This window comes from Ursus maritimus, unplaced genomic scaffold (genome assembly GCF_017311325.1).
Source record: "Ursus maritimus isolate PB19 unplaced genomic scaffold, ASM1731132v1 scaffold_13, whole genome shotgun sequence".
Taxonomy (NCBI): Eukaryota; Metazoa; Chordata; class Mammalia; order Carnivora; family Ursidae; genus Ursus; species Ursus maritimus.
In genome coordinates this window covers 54,405,230-54,429,992 of record NW_024423675.1, presented here as the reverse complement: position 1 = coordinate 54,429,992, position 24,763 = coordinate 54,405,230, and the positions used below count along the sequence as shown (strand labels likewise).

General features: G+C 45.2%; 1 protein-coding gene across 1 annotated transcript in view; it reads left to right on the top strand.

The window, feature by feature from the left end:
* The first annotated feature begins 769 nt into the window (after nucleotides 1-769).
* LRP11 (LDL receptor related protein 11) overlaps nucleotides 770-24,763 on the top strand; it is a 42,569-nt gene continuing 18,575 nt past the window's right edge. The window contains exons 1-3 of the mRNA XM_008695055.2: nucleotides 770-1,397; nucleotides 7,598-7,755; nucleotides 22,619-22,760. Of these exons, the coding sequence (XP_008693277.2) occupies nucleotides 785-1,397; nucleotides 7,598-7,755; nucleotides 22,619-22,760 (913 nt within the window). The 5' untranslated portion in view covers nucleotides 770-784. The remainder of the gene's footprint in view (nucleotides 1,398-7,597; nucleotides 7,756-22,618; nucleotides 22,761-24,763) is intronic.

Below are 24,763 nucleotides of genomic sequence, written 5' to 3'. Positions count from 1 at the left end.
AGCATCGACCGCCTTGTGCTATTCAAGTACATCTGGGGAACCCAATGTGTCAACAATCGGGGACGATGGAGGAGGCCTGAAGACTGTGTCTGGTGGTTCCCCAGTTCAAGTCTCTTTTCTAAAGCAGACCCTAAAGTCACAAAGATTTGAGCTTCCCCTTTGTGCTGACACCCGAGCAGGTCTCGCGTGTTAATAAAGCCGAGCGGGTTTAGGCACAAACACCGCCCAGACTCGGAGGGCCGCGGTCGCAGATGCACTCTAAGTACAGACCACTAGACACCTACACTCCAGGTCTCCCTCCCGCGCTCTCCCAGCTTGGGAGGAGCCTGCGAAAGAAGGCAGTGGGTGGCAAGGGTCGACGGGAGCAAGGGGCGGGACCGCACGCAGGAGGGAGGGAGCTGGTGGGAGGTAGGGCGGGGCCGCACGCGGGGCGGGAGGGCGCTGGGCGGGGCTTGGCGCGCCTCCGCTCCAGCAGAGGCAGCTGTTCACAGGCCGGGTGCTGATCCACGCCGAGGCCGTCTTGCTTCCTCAGAGTGAGTCCGGGTCTCGGCAGAGAGGCGCCGGCTTTCCCGGAAACCTCCAGAAAGCACGAGCGGCGGTGCCAGGCCCGGCCGGCTATGCCTCCGGTTGCTGCGGTTCCCGCCGGCGACCGCGCGCCCGCGGCCTCTGGGGCTCAGCCGGGCCCCGGGGAGGCCGTGCTGTGAGGTGCCAGGGCCTAGGGCCCGCCTGCCTTCCTCCCGCTCAGCGGCCCCGCCTAGGCTCGCTGCCTCAGCTACCGGCCGCCATGGCCTTCGCCGCCCGGGAGAGCGCGGGCTCGGGGCGCGGGCGGCCGCCGCGGCACCGGGCGCTGCGCGGGCTGCTGCTGCTCTGTCTGTGGCTGCCGAGCGGCCGCGCGGCCGGCCAGCCCTCCGAGCCGTTGTCCGAGCTGCACGCGCAGCTCTCGGGAGTGGAGCAGCTGCTGGAGGAGTTCCGCCGGCAGCTGCAGCAGGAGCGGCCGCAGGAGGAGCTGGAGCTGGAGCTGCGCGCGGGCGGTGGCCCCCCCCAGGAGGGCTGCCCGGGCCCGGGCGGCGGCGGCTACAGCGCCATGCCGGACGCCATCATCCGCACCAAGGACTCCCTCGCGGCGGGCGCCAGCTTCCTGACCGCGCCGGCGGCGGTGCGAGACTGGCGGCAGTGCGTGGCGGCCTGCTGCTCCGAGCCGCGCTGCTCGGTGGCCGTGGTGGAGCTGCCCCGGCGGCCCGCGTCCTCCGCCGCCGCGCTCGGCTGCTACCTCTTCAACTGCACCGCCCGCGGCCGCAGCGTCTGCAAGTTCGCGCTGCACCGCGGCTACAGCAGCTACAGCCTCAGCCGCGCCCTGGAGGGAGGGCGGGAAGACCTGGAAGCCTCGGCTCGAAAGGGTGAGCACTGCGCGGGAGGAGGCTGGGCCAGACCTCTGGGTCCTGCTGCCCAGGCACCTGTTGGGTGGCTGCATCCGGGAGACCGCTTAGGCAGTACAGCCAAGTGGGAAATGGAACAGCTCGTTCCAAGTTGTTTTAGTTCGCGAGCATCCAGAGGAGTGGCTTTGATTGCTGTTTTATAGGTGGTTTCTGAGAAACCCTGGAAGACTGGGCAGAAGAGGGCACCATGGTCTGCTTCTGGAATTTTTCTAGCCTTGGGGAGGGAGGCTGATCTGAGAGGATTCACAGAAATTCGATTTAAAGGAGGAGGAAAGCTCGAAGCAAAAAAAAAAAAAAAAGTTTATTTTAGGCTCAGATTTTTGTAAGTCATAGTTTGTGGCAAGTAATCGCAGGAGCAAAATCTAATTAGATGCCAGACTGTTCATAGCACACCCGTTTCTTAGCTTGGCTCTCACGACTCACTCGTGATTCCATGTGCAGTGGCTTTCATCAGACGAGATGAGAAGGGAAACTTGGTGTTGGGAATTTTGAAGTGGGTCCGGCTGATTGTAAAGAGGGAAAGGAAGGGATTTGATTTTAGTTGAAAATAAAAAAGTTGAAGGCACGTCTCTTTTTAAAAGAGTTAACAATGAAGTTTTTCATTCTATGGTTGTACTTGCTGCAGATGCCCTGAATGACAGTCAAGGCACATACAGGAGGCACAAAAAAAATTGTGGCAGTTGGAGATTAAAGCCGTTGAGGGAATAAAACCTTGATTGGGCCCATGTGTGGTTGGCTGTGTGTTTGATTGCATTCTGTTGCTCTTTGATTTATGATAACATAATGATATAGTGAGATTGGGGGCCGGGGGGGGGGTAGCTTCAGCCACTTTGGAAATCTGGAGTCTCCAAAACCCACAGGTCCAAAGAGAAGGGTCTGGGAAACCACGTCCACAAGGGCCCACGTCCACCTGAGAGAAAGCTCAGGACCCTTGTCAGGAGAGCTGACATCAAAGGTCACCCTGTGACTGCTCAGCCCTGAGGCAGACATTTGGAAGAACCCCAGTGTTTTCTCCCTGAAGCAAAAGCAAGAGACGCTTTCACTTGGACCTCCGCCAGCTTCTCTGAGCCTGCCCCGTGGCTATTACACACACATCCTTCCTCTTGCTCAAACATGGACTAAAAAATACCAGCAGCGAAGAAACAAATTCCCTTTCTCTTGTTCTCACTGCACATCTGGAAGAAACCAACATCACCAAAGGAAGCTTTCTTATAAGCTAGGGGAAATTAAAGGAAAATAAACATGGAAATTAGAAGAAAAAAAAGGTTTACTAATAGGAGTTTCTGAGTCACTTTTCTCCTGCTTCCTTCTTTGCCCTTCTCTTCCCTAGGGAATTTGTCTGGGAATTCAATTATGTAGATGTTAGGGATCAAATGGGTGACCTCAGGGTCACAGGGCTTGGTCTTCATTCTGGAAAACACTGTTGTATACACACTTCAGATACCCAGCAACATGGAAACTAGAAGGGTGTAGCTCAGATCCTGAGGTGCCCTCATTTGCAGCTAAGGCAAAGGTTACCTACCCACATGCCCTGTGTTTGCCTTGCCTAGGTGCTTAACCTCTTGCAGCTCTTTATGCTTCTGAAACTTCTACCTTTTCCCTTCTCGAATTGCCTTTTTCTAGCTTTTGAGAGTATACAGAGGCTAACTGAACGTAAATATCGTTTAGGAAAGCTGTTGCTGAGAATTTGTCAGGGGGCCATTTGAGGTGAATAAAAATGTCATGAAATGATGACGGGGCAGGTGGAATGGGGTGGCACAAATTTATAGCAGAACCCATCAGCCGTGTTTGTTGTGGCCACTGATTGAGTTTGGTGCTAGGCGTTATTATAAGGTCCTTAGACACATGAGCTCACTCTCCTCACGACAGCTAAAGATCTAGGTTCTGTTATAATCCCCGGTGTACCAGAAGGCTCTGTGAGAGAAAGTAAACTGCCCAAAGCCTTGCCACACGTGAGTTGTGGAGCTGTGTCCAAGTGTCTCGCAGGAAATATGTAGCAGAGACCATTAAAATGGTCATTTGTTCTTCTGGGATATTTTTATAGGAAAGTGATCCATGCTAAAGAAAAAGTAGGAGCAAGAAAATTTATTGTGGCATTATTTATAATGGTGAAAAAAAATGATAAAGTAAAAGTCCAATACCAGAGGTTAAAAATTAAAATGGCAGCTGTGAAGTTTATGTAGTAACATGGGCAATGCTAGAATATATGAATAAATATCAATAAATACAACATATTAATAAGTTAGTAGGCTAATTCAGGATGTAGATTTATATTTCCTGTAATTGGGATACACTTTGTGGACCCCCAAAGTATATTTAGAAAGATCTGGGCTGACCTCTGAACTGACAAATTTATCAATTCTATCATCTTAGGCAACTAAGCCCCTGACTCTCATTTCCTCCTGAGTCTGATGCAGATGATAATACCTACCTCGGAGATTTGTGAAAGTTGAGTGACATTATAAGGCTCATGAGCACTTAGCCTGGTGCCCAGTACAAAGGAATCACCCAGTAAATGCCACCTCTTTCTTACTATCATCAGCTCATATAGAGAAAGACTATAACGGTATACACCAAAAATGATGATAATCAGTTTGGGGTTGTGAATAATCTTTTCCTGAAGTGTTACAATTAGGAAGAACGCACAAAAAAAGTGAAAACCACAAAAACAAACCAGCCACATGGATTTCGACACACAGTATTTAAGCCTCTTCCCTTAGTCTGGCCTCACTTCTGTGTCCTGACTTCAGGAGTCTCTGCTAATTTCTCAACCTCCATTATGTCCTTTGTGCCCACACAGTACAGAGCCAGATTCCAGAATCTCCTTGTTATTAAGGCTGCGTTCATAGCAGTGGGTTATAAATCAGATTACTTAACAATATTCTTATCTGTATAAAATATCTTAACTTGATTTGCTTCATCAAAATTGGTATGAATCTTAGTTTGCCTCTGTAGATCTGACCAAGTATGTTTAGTTTTCAAAAGAAATCAGTGTTTCTAAGGTACCTCACATTGATTTATTACATTTTTATGATGATAATTTAAATTTACCTTTATCTTGTTCTTTATCAGCAAGTCGAATTTTTTTAAAGAATTTTTTTTTTTGAGACCGAGTTGGGGGGGAGAAGGGGCAGAGGGAGAGAATCTCAAGCAGCCTCCACACCCTGTGCTGAGCCCCATGCCAGTCTCCATCTCATGACCTGAGATCACGACCTGAGCCGAAATCAAGAGTCAGACACTTGACCGATTGAGACACACAGGCTCCCCTTAAAGATTTTAAGTAATCTCCACACCCAACATGGGGCTTAAACTCACAACCCCGAGATCAAGAGTCCCATGCAACCGCCTGAGCCAGCCAGGTGCCCCAGCAAGTCAAATATTTTTGAATGATAGCACGCTCCTTTCCTCTTCTTGTTTGTTTTTAAGACCCGTTCCTAGGTAGATAAGCTCTGGCTTATTTCAGAATATGTTACACAGCATAATTTGCCTGATTGAACCAAGGAGGAAATATATCTCTCTTATTTCAGTTACAACAGTGATCAATGTGGAAGATACGAGGATTTCGCTGTGTTCATAAATCATATCTCAAAGCTTACCTAAAGAAAAGTAAACAACTAAAACAGTGATTTTTTTTTTCTTCTCCAGGGAGAGGTACGATTAATTAGTTTTGTAATTATGTGGGATATTTCAGAACTTATCTGGTTTTTCCATCTTAAAGTCTTTGGGGTTACGTCTTTGAGAGCTTAAAAATATAGCATTCATTGTTGTTTATATCATATAGGTATATTTTAGTTTGTTTACTTACAAAAAGTATTTGAAAATAAATTTTCATGCAAGTAGTTGCAAACTGTAATGTATTACTGCGAATTATAAGATGCTTTCCTTATAAAGTGCTATAAACCATTATGTGGAAAGCAATGAAAACTTCCAGAGCCAAAAGAAAGCTCTCTGTAACCCTCTGTAAAATGGCGTATTAGTAATGAAATTGTCACCTCTCCTTACCTGGGAGAGGCAGAATAAAGACCTCAGACACTAGCACTTGGCTCAGAGATGGAAAAGGCGGAACAAATTTCTTCTTTGGCAGAAGTTGCTAGTGTGGCTTATTTAAATCTGAGTTATTAGTCCTCATTGTTTTAAATGACTATAAAAATGGGACTCGTCTTGAGGCACCCGAGTGGTGCAGTCAGGCATCCAACTCTTGATTTTGGCTCAGGTCATGATCTCAGGGTCACGGGATTGAGTCCCACGTCCAGCTCCATCCAGCTCCACTCTCTGCGTGGAGTCTGCGTAAAGACTCTCTTTCCTCTCCCTCTGCTCCTCCCCCAACCTCTCCCTCTCTCAACTAAGTAAATCTTTTAAACAAAGCAATAACAACAACAACAAAAAAGGCGGGGGGACTCATCTTCTCAATAGACAAATGTAACCATTGGCAATAACAAGTGTGCTTATGCCCTGTAAACAGGCTCGTAAAAAAGGCGTCTCTTTTCGAGGCTACCAGCAGTATTCTCATTCAGAAAAGCCACGGCTCTAAGAGCTGCCAGCCCCTTATAGAAATTCTCTGTTTCCGGGTATTGCAAGGATCAGTAGATGAGAAGATAGGGCTGGACAAGCAGGTCTCTGAACATCTAAATGGTCGTGGTAATTTGTTGAAGGGTTTTTCTTAAGCAGGGAAATGACCCAATCAAATTAGAATTTCAGAAAAGTTGTTTCAGCTGTAGTGTATCAAGAGTGCTGACCCTTTGTTGCCTAGTGAGAAAGGAATAGGGATTGCTGCTAGCCTCAGGTCCTGGGATATCAGGGTTGGCCCTTAGATGTTTGCTTGGGAAGCAAATGGGGTTCTGGAGGAAGAGAGCAGTGTCTTAGCAATGTCATTCAGAGAAAATTAAGGAAGAACAAATCCAGGCCAGAATTTAGACAGAGCTTTGGCACTGGAGGAGGGAGGAAATAGTGATGCCAAAAAGGATAAATTATAAGAACCTGCAGATGTTTTTCCCCGGTTATATTACTGTTTCTTTAAGATATAAGTGCATTTGGGTAAGTTTACTAATAAGCTTAAATCAGTAAAATATTCACAACTCAGCCCTTAGAAATGTTTTCCATACGCAGCTTCTCGTATCTGTCAGCACTAAAGCAGCGACCAGTTAAAGATTAGTAGTTAGTGAACACTACTTCAAGTTAGCCTTGAATTATTTAGTACCATTCCAGATCAAAGGTAAATACATACTTGTTTTGCTATCATACAGAAACTCTGTGCCAGCTTCTGTTATAAAAATTAGTTGTTAGGGGTGCCTGGGTGGCTCAGTTGGTTAAGCGTCTGCCTCTGGCTCAGGTTATGATCCCAGAGTCCTGGGATCGAGCCCCAGCAGATCGGGTTCCCTGCTCCGCGGGGAGCCTGCTTCTCCCTCTCCCTCTGCCTGCCACTCCCCCTGCATGTGCTCTCTCTCTCTCTCTCTCTCTGTCAAATAAATAAATAAGATCTTCAAAAAAAAAAAAAAAGAATTAAAACTAAATAAATAAAAATTAGTTGTTAGAACCTGTGAATGTTTTCTATTTTCCTAGATGAAAAATTATATTCCAGGAAATTTCTAAGTGAGCTGTATTTTGTGTGAATCCAAGAACTTGCCTTAACTTGCCAAACTTAATTTCTTTTCTATGCATTGAATACTTTATATCACTTCTACTTTAAAAACTTGAGGATAAGAAAAAAAATCTATATCAGAGGTAGATTTTTTTTTTAAATGTGTTTCATAAGTCTTTTTTTTTTTGGTAAATTCATTTCATAGAAGCTTGAACTTAAATTGTTTATGAATTAAATGAAAACTGACTCTAGAGAATAAAAGTACTACTCCAGATTGGATAGCCTAGTACTCTGTCTTGTACCCACAACCTTTCCTAGCTACTGCTGCCAGCTGATACTCCACACCTCCTCTTCTTCACGTTACAGTTAAATTCCGTATTCCTAATATGTTGCTGTTTGATTGTTTATTATGTAAAGAGAATACAATGAAAATCAATAAGAAAAGTACTTTTAGTTGCTGTACATTGTCTTTGTAGTTGTTCACTGGACTACATCTATTCTAGCAAACAAGATAGTTCTTTAAATAAATTATTTAAAAAATAGGGGATCATCTCTCTTGTGAATTATTGATTTTCTTTCACAGAAAAGGATGAGCCCCCACTTAGCAAGGCCGGGCAGGACGTGGTGTTGCATCTACCCACAGATGGAGTGGTTTTGGACGGCCGCGAGAGCACAGATGACCATGCCATCATCCAGTATGAGTGGACACTGCTGCAGGGTGACCCATCGGTGGACATGAAGGTAATTCATGACGTCACTGTAATGACCGCAAATATTTCCATAAGGTGATCTCTCATAATGTTCTTCTACTCCTGTTCCCAAAGTATCTGTAAGCCAGCAGAGGAGCCATAAAATGGAGAATGCGTAAAAGTGATAGTTGAAAAAGTGGTTTGTTACATGAATTTACTTTTCTACTGAGTAAACCGTGATTCTGATCCTTTGTTTTGAAGCTTACTGTTCTTACTGCTTTTTTGGCGAAACCCTTCAAGGGAAAAGACTCAGGCTTTGTTTTAATGACTCAGATTACTTTTTAAATTTTGTATTTCTTTTTTTCTTAGTGCAAGGTCCAGGTAGAAAATTTGAAAAAATACAAAGGAATATAAAGAGGAAAATAACAGTAGAACAAACAAATTCTTCATACAATCCAGAAAGCAACCACCTCACGTAGCAATGAGGCGTGCTTGAGATAACAGAGTTAGTCAGTGAGGGGCAGTGTTCCTGTTCATACGCTCCCCGCTGATGTTCATCAGGCTTATGTGGGCTGATCTGGAATGAGTCACTCTCCCATTGGCTGCCTACACCCAGGGAGTCTCTGGTTTGTTTTTTGGTTTTTTAATTGAGCTATTAAAAAACATTATATTAGTTTCAGAAGAACAACATAATGCCTTGAGATCTGTATATATTGTGCAGCGATCACCACGATACGCCTAGTTAACATCTGTTACCTCACATAGTAACACATTTCTTGTGATGAGAACTTTATTTTTTTGAGGAAGCCTTGAAAACTTTTTTTAAAGATTTACTCTCAGGGACTTTCAAATATACAGTACAGTGTTTTTGACTCCAGCCACCATGCTTCACATTACAGCTCATAACTTGTTTATTTTATAACTGGAAGTTTGTACCTTTTGACCCCACTTTACCAATTTCACCCGCCGCTCACATCCTGCCTTTTGCAACTACCCATCTATTCTCTGTACATATGAGCTCAAGTTTTTTGTTTAGATTCCACATATAAGTGAGATCATACGACATTTGTCTTTCTCTGAGTTATTTCACTCAGCATAACACCCTCAGGGTCCATCCATGTTGTCACAAATGGCAAAATTCCTTTTTATGTACACGCCCCATTTTTCTTTATCCATTCATCCGTCAATGGACATTTAGATTGTTTCTTTATCTTGGCTATTGTAAATAATACTACAGTGAACATGGGGGAGTGCACCTATCTTTTCAAGTTAGTGTTTTGTTTCCTTTAAATAAATACCCAGAAATGGAATTGAGGGACCAACACAGGGTATCTTGAGTTGTGAGGCAAGTGGCTTTTTATTAACTCTGTCGGGACCCTTCCTAGATAGGAGTATTTCCTGGCTTACCCACTTTAGCTGGAGGAGGTGGAAAAAGTCTGTATTGGTCTGCCAGGGCCGCCCTAACAAACTAGCACAGATGGATGGCTTCGCCAACAGGAAGTCCTCACCGTCCTGGAGGCTGGATGTCCACGGTCAAAGTGTCAGCAGGGCCCGTTTCTTCTAAGGCCCTGCAGTTGGTGTCGACTACTTCTGTGTGTCCGCAGGGTCTTCCCTCTGTGGGGAATACTGATTGATATTCTTTTGGAACAAAAACAATAAGCAGCTAGTCCTTCACGACTGATTTATGCCCATTATTTACTCAGTGATTATATAGTCTTCCACTTGCCTGGACCCTTGCTCAGCATGTTCCCCAGCCCCCACCCATCGAGGAGCCCCTCGCAGTGGTTGTCCACTCTCTGCCTGGTATTTCCAGATATGAAAACTCACTGCCTCACATCTTGTCCTGTAACAGCTTTCATCAGCTCGAATTACTAGGCCAACAGGATGTGCCTCCTATTACCTCTGTGCACTGATGCTAGGTCTTCTTTTTGGAAAAAAAAAATGAGGGGCACCTGGGTGGGTCTGTCGGTGAAGCATCTGCCTTTGGCTCAGGTCATGATCCTGGGGTCCTGGGATCAAGCCCCACGTTGGGCTTCCTGCTCAGCGGGGAGCCTGCTTCTCCCTCTCCTCCCCGCTCGTGCTCTCTCTCTTTGTCTCTCTCTCTCTCAAATAAATAAATAAAATCTTTAAAAAAAATGAATGTCAGCCGCTTGGAATGCTCTTCTCAGAACTCAACACATCCAATCTTTCAGATGTTCCTCATAAATTGACTTTCAGAGTGTCCCATTGACCATCCTGCCTCCTCTGGATTTTCTCAGATTCTTCTAGGCCCTACTTAAAAATCTGACACCTGGGCACCTGGGTGGCTCGGTCAGTTAAGAGTCTGCCTTTGGCTCACGTCATGATCCTGGCATCCTGGGATCAAGTTTCCCATTGGGCTCCCTGCTCAGCGAGGAGTCTGCTTCTCCCTCTCCCTCTTCCTCTGCCCTTCCCCCTGCTTGTGCTCTGTTTCTCTCCCTCTCTCAAATAAATACATAAAATCTTTAAAAAGAAAATCTGACACCCTTATGAACCCCATATGTAAACTGTGGTTCTTCCTGACAGACTATCACCTCCTGGGATCCAGACATTGTCTGTACTTCTACTAATGAAGCTTAATTTACATAAACTATTTTAGTGGCTGCTTCACACAATAGATTCATGTTGAATTTTCCATTAGCAGGATTACCTAAAACCTGCTTCATCTTTCTGCATGGACTGCTGCCCTGATCGCCTCTTCCTCCTGCGTTTGTATCATTGATTTATCGAACCTGAGTGCAGGACTTTATGTTTATCCTTTCTACATCTCAGGCTTTTGGTTTTCATCTACAACAGAAATAAGTTTGAACTTTGAGAGGCATCCAGCGTATTTATTATCCTTTGGTGCATTGTGTCAGCTGTAAAATTAATATATCTTTATTTAGTCTTTGAGAACTAAGGTTGATCAGGAAAGGTACACAGACAAACCATTGATCGTACCACTAGAGAGCTCCCTTGAGTGGACACTGACTGGTAATTGGCACTTCTGGGCCAGATTTGTTCAAGCAGCTATAAATCTGCCTCCATTATCATCTAGCTTTGTGTATTTGCCACTAAAAGCTTTATTCTGTAAGCAATGAATTGCATATATGAGTACTGAATAAAAATAATGCTGGTGATTCAGTATTTAATTTATTGAAGATATTTATAAAGGACTAACAAAATTAGGCATCTCATGGGCTTTTAGGTCTGACTGCTCTGGCATCAAGAGGGAACCAATCCCTCAGCCAGTGTATAATGTGCTGGCAGATAGATCTAAAGTTATACAACTAAAATAATCTGAGTGACAAAGTCTGCAAAAGAGAGCCATTTGCTACCAAGCTGTGACTCTTATAATGGTGTACATTCAGGAATGCCCCCAAAAGTTAACTCTCATCCTGCCACGACTTCATCGTAATGAGGCTGCCATTGATGGAACCACCCATGCAATGCCCGGCGGTTTAGACCTATCTGTCATCTCCTCAGAACAACCTCACAAGCAGGCACATCCCCTTCTTGTAGATTAAAATTATGATAGAACATCGTCCAAGACTTGGAAGTGGCAAGAGATTACTGAGTACCTTTCCATGAAATGCTGGGGGTTGTGGAGCAGGTCCTTCAAGATTAGCGTTTATAGACTGTAAGAAACAGATTGTAATGCAAATGATTCTTGTCCATAGAAATGCAAATAAATTGTTCACATAGAGCTGCAATTGATTTCCGCCCTACGGAAAAGTGGATTTCCAACGTGACATTTTGACACCTAGCTGTTAATCTATTAATAGGTATTAATCTATTAATCTATGCGTGTTGGTGCCTAATAGGTATTAAGAGGAAACTTGTTTCAGCTTTGCATCTCCTAGCAACTGCATTTAAGCGTTCCCGGCTGCTTATATCTGTCTGTTTTTCAGATTCTCCTTTGTTTTTTGTTTGTTTGTTTAAAGATTTTATTTTTATGAGAGAGAGAGAGCAAGCAGGGGGAGGAACAGAGGGAGTGAGACAAGCGGATTCTGCCCTGAGTGCACAGCCCAACGCAGGGCTCCATCTCAGGACCCTGAGAGTATGACCTGAGCTGAAATCAAGAGTCCCATGCTTAACCTGCTGAGCCACCCCGGCGCCCCTCAGATTCTCCTTTGAATCTATGGAATGTCTTGGTTTTCTCTTTAATTAATGAATTAAATAAAATCTTTGACTCATATTCATATTAGATTTGTCTGAGAGTCATAGTTTTAACATTTTGAGCATTTCCCTTTAACAGTAATTAACATCCTTCAGGGGCTTTCTCACTGATCCTTTTCACTTAGACAGCCTGATTTTACACCCCAAAATTTCCTCTTTTTTTCTTTCTTCTTCTTCTTCTTTTTTTTTTTTTTAGTTTATTTGTGTTATTTACTAATCTCTACACCCAACGTGGGGCTCCACTCACCACCTTGAGATCAAGGGTTGGTGTTCTTCCAGCTGAGCCAGCCAGGCGTCCCTACCCCCCTAAATTTCTGACGGGAAAATTGGGACTCTCAAGTCAGGTGTGGGATTTTTTTTTGGTGTTTTTCCCCCCCTAAGAATGGGATCCAGTTGACTGGAATATTAATGCTGTCCTCCTTCCAGCTGTAAAATAGGGCTCATTTGGAAGGTTGTTGGGAATGGAGGAAGAGTACTTACAGGCTAGCATGGCAAAGCAATTAAGTTAAACCCAACGTGGGATACACTTGTTCTTATGCCCCTTGACCATCCCCACCCTTCAGGAGCACTCACTGGTCAGACTTTCCACTGAGAACACGATGATGTCTGCTCAAGATTCTCTCTCCCTCTTCCTCTCGCTCTGCCCCTTCCCCTGCTCCTGCACAGAGAAAAACTGGAGCAGACAGAAACATGGGTCCTTGATAAAAGTTGCAATGGATGGTCTATATGAGGTCTCCCCATTAGTCTCATCTTTTAAACCACCCCCAGCAGATAAAAATGGTATTTTATAGGGGTGCCTAGGTGGCTTAGTCAGTTAAACCTCTTTTTTTTTTTTTTTTTCAGATTTAATTTTTTATTAGAGAGAAGGAGAGAGCACAAGCAGGGGGAGCAGCAGAGGGAGAGGGAGAAGCAGGCTCCCCACTAAGCAAGGAACCTGATGCAGGGCTGGATCCCAGGACCCCAGGATCATGACCTGAGCCAAAGGCAGATGCTTAATCAACTGAGCCATCCAGGCGCCCCCAAGCCTCTGACTCTTGATTTCATCTCAGGTCACGATCTCAGGGTCGTGAGATTGAGCCCCACATGGGTCTCTACACTCAGCAGGGAGTCTGCTCGTGATTCTCTCCCTCTGCCCCCCCCATACATCTTTTTAAAAGTGGCATTTCATAATTCAGCCTTAGAGAAGAGGTTTCTGGAAAAGGAACATAAATGGAAACAATAATTGACTTTTTTGATATAGGGCAAGAGAGCACAAAATAATTGTTGAATTTCAGATTTGCACTGTCTCCTTGTACAGGAGCCATTTTGTCACTTACTCCTCCTCAGATTTCCTGGGATGGAATTTGGGTCAATACTGAAAATGCTCACAAAAGGAACGAATCATTGCATGGTAAGGAGATGATTTAAAAACCTATTGAAAGACTTTAGAAAAATTTAATGAGCGGGGTTTTCAAGGCAGCCTGTGGTTGTTTAACCAAGACGCAAGGTTCCAGAGAACCTACCATGGTCTTTAAGGATTAAACACTCACTGTATCTGTTGTCTTCTGTTTTCTACACAACCTCATTGATAACAGGCTAAAGAAATACATAAAATCTATAATATCACAAAGAATTTATAACAATAATGAAAGATTCCTGTAGAAGTATTTTCAGTGAGGGAAGGAACGATGAGCTGAAGAGAGATTTCACTGCCAGAGGGGCCCCATCTCCCTTCTCTCCTTCCTCCCTCCCTCCTCGTTTATTCCTTTCTTGCTCTTTTTTCCCTTTCTCTCCCAAAGCTTAGAACTGTGCTTATACTTACTAGGATTCTAATAATACTACTAATTAATTGATTTTTTTTTTAAGTAATTGCTCAGCTAATCTTTCCAAATCGTTCTTCTGGCCCCCAAATCTGTATCATCCTTCCTAGCACGGTAGACAGAACAACATTGCTCACCACCACGGACTCATACAGATATTACAAAGAGCCCTTGAGTATTGTCTGACAATTTCCTTGCACCTCATCAAAGGAGATCCTAAGCACACATAACCGATTATTATTTCTCAGCTATTGAACAGCTTCTTGTCTTCATAAAAACAAAATGTAAATCACTTCAATAAAAGTTATCCCAGACATTCTAAGCCTTTGGTGGGGGGAGTGATGTAGAGAAGGCTGTTTCTAAATTTAAAAAAAAGGAAGAGGAGGGGCGCCTGGGTGGCACAGTGGTTAAGCGCCTGCCTTCGGCTCAGGGCGTGATCCCGGCGTTATGGGATCGAGCCCCACATCAGGCTCTTCAGCTATGAGCCTGCTTCTTCCTCTCCCACTCCCCCTGCTTGTGTTCCCTCTCTCGCTGGCTGTCTCTCTCTCTGTCAAATAAATAAAATCTTTAAAAAAAAAAAAAAAGGAAGAGGAGAAAAGTGGTAATTGGGTACCTGAGAAAGTTTCATATCACACTTAACCTATTTCCTTCCTCCTTCAAGTGAGTCAGTTTGTCATAAATGAAAGAGAACTAACAGATGGGGATTCTAACAGAGCGCCTACTTTGCTATGGTTTTTGAACCCTAGCTCTACCACTTCTGTCTGTGAGACAGATGGTTTAAGCCATTTGTAAGATGAAAATAAGAGGAGCCCTCCTCTCGAGGCATTATTATTGGGGTTAAACGAGGTGGTGCAGTAAGGCCCCTGGAACTGTGAGCCACACTCAATAAACAGTCAAACGTGATGATATTATTCAATTTATTACAAGATCGTTTTTCCTTTGATGGTATTCACACCATTCCTGATAGTCTTGTCTTTACCCCCAGGCAAGACTGTGTTGCTGCCTGGGTAATGGTCTTTTAGAGATTTCTCCCAAGGAAGCCCACATCGCAAAGACTCACTCCCATGTGCTCACCGGTGCTCACAAAGGACTTTAACAGGAAACAAAACCTCACTCCTCAGATGTCGGAAGAGGCAACCCTTCAGACTCTGGTCTGAGGCCAAAAAAGAACTTTAAGAAGGAGCAATTTTGACACTGAGAAAGCCAGAGGGTCTGGTATTTCCTGGGAATGAGAGCAAAAGCTGAAGGAGAAGAGAATTAAAATATACCACATCCAATAGGACCAGAACTCAAAATGTCAAAATGTTATCAGCATCCCTGCTCTCAGTCCTTCCATTCACTCCAAGCTTTGAATAAAGGACAGAAAGTAATGGCAGCCCACAGGGCATTTTCAGGACAAAGAAGATTCCCAGGGCTACAAATTTCCTAAGTAACATCTGGGGATTCGTTGGTGCATGTGAATGAATAGTCCATTGTGGTTCTGAGGATTTCTTCACAAATGAAGGGTGTAGACAGGAGAAAACCCCCAGCAAATCCTAGAATTTATGGCTCCAATTAAGCAGGAAGACACGTTAGAGCATGCAGGATAGGGTAATAATTTATAGCTGTTGCATTTCAACATTAACCATGCGCTTAAATATAGCCTACCCTCACTTAAGTATACATTCTTTTTACACAATACTCAAGGCCTTGAATATTTAATTGCATTTTTTTTTTCTTTAAGAAAATTACTTATGGGGAAATGTTGAAAAATAATCTCCCGGGGCGGGGGGTACATAGGTACATAATTCATGAGAAATAAATCTGGGTGAATTGAGTTAGGAAAGATCTATTCCAGTAAGGGCAGAAGCTTTGAAGTTCTTCTCCTGTTCAGAAACAAACACGCAACTTCTCAGACAATAAATTGACAGCACGGTAGGGCTTCCAGAGTCGCAGGAGTCTGCAATCCGCTTCCGGTCAAATGGGGCTTCAGCCTGAGAGATTGTATCTGCTTTTTTTTAGACCATTACAGCTGGCCGGTGATGAGGGAACAGAAGGCAAGCTGAGGACAGAGCAGAAACTGACACCCTGCAAAACCCGCCATGGGATGTACGGGACATTGCCCAGGCACTCCTGGCTGCCCTAAAGCTAAGGAAAGGAAAAACAAATAGTTAACAGAGATCACAGTCCTGCAAGACCTGAGTCTCCCTCAGTTTACCCATGTCCTAGTGATTTACAATGAAGCAGCTTACTTATCAATAGCCTAACTTCCAGAGACCCATAATTCAGTTTCCCGAAGCCCTAACATTACCATCCCCTCCATAAAATTGAGGGAGGCTGAGGCAGAAGGAAATGTAAATAAAATAAAATTTATTTTATTTTATTTTTTTAAAGATTTTATTTATTTATTTATTTAACAGAGAGAGACAGCCAGCGAGAGAGGGAACACAAGCAGGGGGAGTGGGAGAGGAAGAAGCAGGCTCCCAGCGGAGGAGCCTGATGTGGGGCTCGATCCCAGGACTCTGAAGGCAGCCGCTTAACGACTGCTACCCAGGCACCCCAAAATAAAATTTCTTTTTAAACCTGAAGCCCATTGACAAGGACTTGTGATAGGAGGAATGTAACATTCCTCCAGGAGACTCCCAACTGTCTTCTAGTTAATGCCTCATTAGAGGGAGGGACAGCCTTGGCTTGACAATGACCAGATATCTATTATCCTGTGAGTCTTCTTTAACATATGAAAGTACTTTCTCAACCTCCCTTTTTCCTTACCTCTCCCAACACCATGGTATATAATCAGCCACCCCTCACAACCCGGGGCAGCAGCTCTTTTTGCCCATGGGTACTGTCCCCGGGCTTTAGTAAGCCACCAAGTTTGCACCAAAGACGTCTCAAGAATTCTTTCTTGGTCGTTGGCTCCAGACTCCACCCCGCTGAACCTCACCGATATCCCACAACCTCATCAGCCAGTCTGTATGTAAACTGTGCCTGGGTTCTTTCTAAGAAATGGTTCTTGGAGTAAGGACCTTGGAAGGCCTTCCTCTGCTGACCGAGAGGTAGGATTCCGGGACCGCCTTGCATATGGAATTTGGAATCAAATAACCTGAACTCAAACCCAGTTTTGCCAAGTCCCTAGCAGGGTGAACATGGGAAAATTACTTCATTCTGTAAGCCTTAGCTTCCTCCTCTGTAAAGAGGATAATACTGAGGAGGTTGTGGGATGTCGGTGAGGTTCAGTGGGGTGGAGTCCGCAGCCAACGACCAAGAAAGAATTCTGAGACGTCTTTGCTGCAAAATGGTGGTTTATGAAAGCACGGGGACAGGACCCGTGGGCAGAAAGAGCTGCTGCCTGGGGTTGTGAGGGGTGGCTGATTATATACTACGGGGTTGGGGGAGGTAAGGAAAAAGGGAGGTTGGGAAAAACTTTCATATGTTAAAGACTCACAGGATACCGGAGGCCTTGCCATTGTCAGGTTAAGGTTGTTTTTCCCCCTGGTAAGGCATTAACACGTAGACAGTTGGGAACTTCGGGGATTCCTGGAAGTATCTGTCTATGGCCTGCAGGTTGTAAAGGCATTTCATTGTATTTACATTCCCTTCCGGAAGCTAGGTTATTGATAGAAATGCTTCGTTCTGGTAGATCGCTAAGACGTTTGTAAACTGAGGGAGACTCACGTCTTGCAGGATTGTGGTCTCTATAGGTTAACTATTTCTTTTTTCTTTAGGGCAGCCAGGAGTGCCTGAGGAATGTCGCATACATCCCATGGGGGCGGGGGTTTGCAGGGTGTCAGCTTCTGCTTTGTCCTCAGCTTGCCTTCTGTTCCCTCCTCAATACCACCTGAGTTTCAGTAAGGGGTCAAAGTGGGAAAATGCAAATAAAGCGCTTAGCTACTGCAGAGTTTAACGCGAGCACTCCAGGAGCTGTAACTCTTATGGTGAATTCTAAATATCTTGGGATGTAAATATTGGTCTCTTTTGGCGGATAGTTTAGCCGAACTACAAACAGAATAGATTTACTCATTTGTATATAAACAAAAAACTATGAGGGCCTCTTCAAGGAGCAAGGGAGGAAGGCTCTGAAAAATTTGTGGGGGCTGTTGCCCTCAAGTAGCTTGACACCAGTTGAGATTAGACGTGCACCTAAATAACAGTAGTAGCAAACAGAAAGTGGCAAGGCTGTGAAAGAATGTAGATAAAGTGCGACTAGAGTTCAGAGAAGGAGAGGTCGTAATCTAGTTGAGGGAAGTCAGAGAAGGCTTCGCAGATGAGGGCCCTGAGGTCCATGTCTCGGTAATCTTAATACTCTGACCAACAGGTCGTATAAATTTACATTGACTTGAACTTTGCAGATTGAAAAGATCCACATTCTATGGTGCAAAAATTTTGGACACGCCTGATAGCTTTCAAATTCAATGTGCATCCTCTGAGTACGGTGACCTAGGGCCGTAAAATCAGAATCCATTTAAAAATGAGAATCAGGTTTGGTTTTGCCCAGAGGACAATTGTCCATTTGCCCAGTCGCCTATATAGTAACATATTTTTACTTTTCCAAAAAAATAATACAGAGAGGAGTGCCTGGCTGGCTCAGTTGGTAGAGCCTGAACTCTTGATCTTGGGGTTGGAAGTTGCATAGGGATTACTTAAAAAAAAGAAAAAAAGAGGGGCACCTTGGCGGCTCAGTCGGTTGAGCATTCTACTCTCGGTTTTGGCTCAGATCATTATCTCAGGGTTGTGAGATCAAGCCCTTCGGCGGGCTCCGGGCTCATCGCTTATCAAGGAGTCTACTTAAGATTCTCCCTTCTGCCCCTCCCCTAGCTGGTGCTCTCTTTCTCTCTCTAAAATAAATGAAGAAAAGAAAAATAATACAAAGAGATCTTGTGTGCACTTTACCCACATCTTGCCAAACCAAGACATCAATATTGATGTTTCCTAGTTTAGGGAGGAGAGAAGGGTAGTAGGAGAAGAAACGAGAGAAGCAATACTAATCTTTGGTCTGTAGAAACTCTGCATTATGGCCAGGTGTCAAGAAAATTGACACATGTTCTCAGGGAATATTGTCCTGCTCTCGGTGGGAACAATGAGTTTTGTCTTATTCTCTTTCTCCTATATATTAATTTTTTACCCTGACACTTAGGAAATGTTTGTAAAATGTTTTAAATCCTTTTCAGTGTCATATAAATATGAGAAGATGTCTGGAAGGATTACCTGGGGGCTTGAAGGGAAAATATCCATCTTAAATATTCTAAATATCTGATTTCGAGGAAAGACATTCTTTGTTAGCTAAATGAAGAAAAAGGGTCAAGGAAGGGATATTAGTCTGAATAGATCTAAATTTAAGCCCACCCAGGACTTTGAAGGTTATCACCATGGTCTGGATCTGGATCAGTGTTTCTGGCATCAGAAAGGAGGTGCCTAGAAAGGCAAAGAGAGGCATCCAAAGCCCAGGTGGATAATTGGCCTCTCAGGGGACGCTCTGTCCTTCCAGCCCAAGCATTAAAGAGAAGCTTCCCATACAAACCCCAGGTCTCAGAGGTTCAGTTTGATACTAGCACGTTAAATGTTGACACCCAGAGAGCTCAGGCACAGGCCTGGGTGATGACAGTGTCCACGTAGATGGCCCATCTAGATCCCTTGCCTCAGGGCTTCCCTGGTCTCTTAAAATCTCCGTTAACTTCAGCCCCATCTCACTCCTGTGGCCCCACTCAGGTCTCCCTGACCTTACAAATCCCATTCTGTTCAATCCTACAGTCTACCCTCTCCTCTCATGTACCTAGGCAGCAAAGCCCTTAGTCGTTGGCTTTCTGCAGTCTTAGGTCTTGTCTGCATTCAGGCAGACCAGCTGGGACAGCTTCCCTCCCTTGCAGCACCTTACTCAAGGCTGCAGGACTCAGTGCGGTCATCATCTGCCACCATGTACCCATGTGTCCCAAGAAGCAATAAGTAATGGCCTATTACCTGGCTGCCACCTAGCAAGGCCTGCCTGGCTCTGAGCCAGAGCTGGAGAGAGTGAGAGTTCACCACCTGCACCAGCCTTACCATCTCCTGCCCCTTGCAGTCACTGGCTCCCCTTGGTTCAGCCTCACACTCCTGCAGCCATAGGGAGAAGTCATAACTGATACTTACCTTACAATCATGTGGGCAAAGGTGGGAGGGGAAGTTTCCAGAAGAAAGGGAGGCCGGGGCCCAATCCCACTGGAGTGCAAGTCTCTTGACCACTGCAGTGCCTCAGGCAAGAGACAGGGTGGGCTTAGACCGGAATGGCCTCAGAGCAGGGTGGTGACAATGACAGTGGACATGATGAAAAGTGGTTAAATTCTGGATTTTTTAAAAAGATTTTTTAAATTTATTTAGAGTGTGTAAGTGGGGGTTGGGCAGAGGGAGAGGGAGAGAACCCCAAGCAGACTCTGTACTGAGCTCGGAGCCCGTTGTGGGGCTCGCTCTCATGACCCTGAGATCATGACCTGAGCCGAAATCAAGAGTCCAACGCCCAACCTACTGAGCCACCCGGATGCCCCTGGATGTGTTTTTAAATTAGAGCCAATGGGATTTCCTGATGGATTGAATATGGGATGTGAGAGACAACAGGAATTCAATACGACCCTGTGGTCCCACACTACAGTTCTCGTCTCATTTTAAATCCTACTCATCGGAATCTCTGATGTTCTCAGACATTCGCAGCACCCTCTTGTTTCTGAGGGTCACTGGCCCACTCCAGACTCTTAGTCATCTTAGTCATCTTCGGCTTTCTCTCTGAATGCCCCTCGGGTAGTGTTTTCGTTTTCACAGAAGTGACCCCTGTATGAAATTCTCTTAGTGTAACTGGGCCTGAAGGTCATACAACCATGTGGCAGTGGAAACTTAGTAACATCTCTTTGAAATAAACCACAACGACTGGTGGCCTTCTTTGCCAGCTGTCCAGCTTACAGCTTTTGCAAGGAGAGTGGTGGGACCGCTTATAGACAGCTTTACACCTAGAGGTCTCAGTGAGTGAAAGTCACATGATTGAGATTTCATTTCCCTGTCTATAAAAACTGGGTGGCTCAGCTTGAGATGAGAACTAGCCAAGAGAGATAATGGAGGTATTTAAGCATTTACTATGTTTCAAGCTCCTTCGATATATGTTTATAATTCTATGTAAGCCCTATATTAAGGTCTTTTTACATAGCTATCTCATTTGATCCTTATAAGGTAGGTGCCATTATTACTTCCATTTCACAAATGAAGAAACTGAGGCTTAAGTAGGTTAAGTGACTTGTACGAGCTCTGTTGGCTGCCAGACTTCGCTCTTAATCACTTCCCTCATGTTTCTCCCGGTGTGATCGGTGTCTCATCTGGGTGTGCCTGTTACATGCAGATGCCCCCATCCCACACTCAGACCCTCTGACTCAGGCGCTGAGGCTGGGCTGAGAAGCCCATACTTAACAGGAGCTCTGGGTGATTGATTCCTGGCACCTGAAGTGTGGCAACGGCTCTATCTCCTTACATTGCCTCTGAGTCCTTGTGAAGCATTCTGCTCGCGTGTGAATGTAGTCCTGACAAAGCCTCAAGCCAGGGTTACGCTCAGGAATCTCAATTCTAGGATTTCTTGAATACAAACCAGCAGCTGACAGTCCTAACAGGGCAGCAACTCTCCGTACTTTCAAGTCCGTTAATGCATCCCTGTAATAAATGGTGAAATGGTCAGAATTCATTTGTAGCCAATATCCAGATTAGTTCATTTAAGCAAAAAGGGTTTTTCCTAGAAAAATAGGATATTAAGCCGTTATAGTAACTTTGGGAGGGCTGCAAAATATAGTAATTGGATTGAGCATCCAAGAATGACTTCCCACATCACAACGTGAGCCTTCGAAGCTACTGCTCTTGCCATGAGCAAGGGGCTCCTTGAAAAGTGGTGTGAGGAGAGGAGAGGATCAAGATGGCGCCCTGGGTGTAGGAAGTGAGCAGAAGTAAAGTCCATGACGGTGATCAGCAAGGCGAGGACTAGCTGGGGGAACTCAGGCACAGAAACAGAAGCCAGGGAAGTCGGGAGTTCCAGAACCCAGGAGGGGCCAACATTATAAAATACAGTAAGAGGGCCAGTGGAGGGGGAGCTGGCAGGAGGCAAGACTAGCAAGTATTGTTGACCTTGACAACCTGGTGACCTTTGCTAGATCTGTTAGTGAGCCTTACCACATTTTGAGGGGGATGGTGAGGAAAGAAACCAGATGGGTGGGATAAAGAATAAATGGAAAATGAGCGAATGGAAGCAGCAAGTGCAGCATGAACAAGGTTTTTGAAAAGATAAATTGAAAGGAGATACAATTGTATGGCTAGAGATGATCTTGGAGTGTAGGGTTTTTTATTTGCTGTTGTTTGTTTTTAGATCAATAGAAACTTGAGCAGAGTGATAGCAGAGCCATTTGAAAGAGAAGTTACTTGATGGGTCAGTGTTCTGGAGGTCAGAGAGGGAAGGGGTCAGGGCCTAGACGGAGGATTGGCTTGAGTGCAGAAGGGGCAGCTCATCTTACAGTTGGGGGAAAGGAGGTGATGACACTCACAGGTGCAAGTGTATTCCCAGCACAGGGTGAGTGCGGGAGCCATATTCATGGCCATAATTATGGGCCTGATTTTCTTCCCAAAGCATATGAGGTCATCTGCTGAGAGGGAAGACACCAGATAATGAGAGTGGAGCTTGGAGGAGTTACGGGTTTGGAACAGCGGCTGCTAAGGACAAGTGAGGGACTGTCAGTCAAGGATATTGCCAGCCCAGATAAAACTGAGGACTGCGAATTCCAGGTGGGGCAAACTGCCAAAATAGTATATGATTTAGTATTTCACATCCTCGGACCAGGAGTGGAGAGGCGAGTCATGGGACTACTCCAAGGATAATGGATGTTGCTGGACTCCAAGGATAATGGATGTTGCTGGACTCCAAGCCTCGGCTCTCTTAACTAACTGTGCTGTTTCCTGTTTGGGCATCAGGTACCTCAGTCAGGAACCCTCAAGCTGTCCCACTTACAAGAGGGAACATATACCTTTCAGCTCACTGTGATGGACACTGCCGGGCAGAGAAGCTCCGACAACGTCTCGGTGACAGTGCTCCCCATGGCCTTCTCCACGGGAGGTGAGAGGAAAGTCCTTCCGTTGCATTCACAGTGGCCGACAGACACCAGCTCTTTACAGAAGGGTGGTATTACATTGTCATTTTATATTCTGACTGCATTTCATGGGCTCTTCCATTCTTTTTTTTTTTTTTTTTTTTTAAGTAGACTCCATGCCCAGCATGGAGCTCAACACAGGGCTTGAACTCACACACTGAGATCAAGACCTGAGCTGAGATCAAGAGTCAGTCACTTAACCAGCTGAGCCCCCCAGGCACCCCTCTTCCATTCTATTTTTGGTTGTTGTTGAATAAGAGTCTTCTAAAAATATGATGACAAAAATAGGCTCCATTACATTTTTTTCTCCCCATTACATTTTGGGCTTCGTGGCACTGCTGGGTTGGGGAGGAGAAAGTTCCAGAGGATGAGAATAGACTGTGTGAGCCACAGGACCCTGTAGATTCTTCATCTTCCCTGACTCACGTTCATGAAAGACAGTCATGCAGTTTTCCCAGGAGAGGAACGTATTTAAAGGCAGGCTGTCTATTTGATATGTATGTTCCAAGAGCACAGCTAAGAAACGTATTTAAAACAAATTAAAATTTTAAATTTTAATAGTCCTTTTAAATTGTACATGTGCCAATTTAAAAGGAGTATTTAAAATTTTTAATGGACACATTACACAGATACACTAATAATATAGCTTTACGTATATGTGATGGTCCTCACATTCTGTTGCACAATATAAACTCACTCTTCTCATTTATCTATGTTTCTTACTTTCCCAAACATCTACATTTCTAAGATTAGCTCATCAAGTTTAGAAATATATATATATATATGTATGTATGTATGTATGTATATGGAACTTGAGAGCACTAAAGATAGAGAGGTATTGTGGAGGGAAACCCCCCCCCCCAACGCACTTCTGTGTATCTGAGGGTCTTGTCCTTCGGTCCGTGGCTACTCTGTGTCTGCAGGGACACGGGGTGTGCAGAAGCCGTGCTAGGCACTGGGCGCACCGTGGTGTGCTCCATAGACCCAGCCCAGCCCCTCCCCACGCAGTGAGCCTTCCCTGTCGCTTGCCACTGCTCTAGTAAGCCCACAGCATGTCTTCGCCATCCCTGGTTACTCAGTTAATTAGATGGTAATTAAGCCAGCTGTTGGAAGAATAAAGGTAAACAGATAGGGAAATGACTGTATGTCGCCAATCTTGTCTTCCAAACGACATAGGTCAGTATGCATTTTGGAAACGAAGCAAGATTTTAGAATCCCGAGAACTTGGCAGCCTTGGTAATTTGCCTTCCGCAGGGATAGAGAGCACAAGCAGCATTCCCAATCTGGCTGGCTGGCTGGCTCCCCATCCAGCCAAGGTTCCAGCGTCCTGTGAGGAAGGAGGGCGACTGCCCGGGGACTGGCGTGGCACCAAGGTCCTGCCCACCTCCGCCCTCTGAAGCTGTGGCGGCGAGTAAGAGCCCAGTTGCCGGCAGGCCCCTGACTTAGTGCAGCTGCAAAGGAGAGCCAGATGGCTGTTCAGAACAGTTCTGAGGGGCGCCTGGCTGGCTCAGGTGGAAGAGTGTGTGACTCTTGATCTCAAGGTCGTGGGTTTGAGCCCCACATGGAGTAGAGAGATTACTAAAAAAATAAATAAGTAAACTTTGAAAAAAAGAACACATTCTTGGGTACCTTGGTGTGCTGGGCACACACCAGGACCATTGGAAACACGGCATCGACTCCAGCCACTCACTCCCTGTGGAGGACCGCTGAGCCCAGACGGCCGTCCTCCTGGGACCCAGGGCTCACTTGGGCAGGGAGCGAGTTAAATGCTGATTCTTGGAGGAAAGAGCTCAACGGGAAGAAGGCATGAACACTCCGCTATCCCTACAGAAGTTGGAAAGGGATCACTTCTGTACAGCCAGGTGCTTGGGAGGGAGAAAGGGATATAAGTGCAGGTCCAAGCCGGTGACTAACGCTGCACCAGCCTGGCATTTGCCTGGCCAGTTTTCCAGGGCTCCAAAGGTAAATT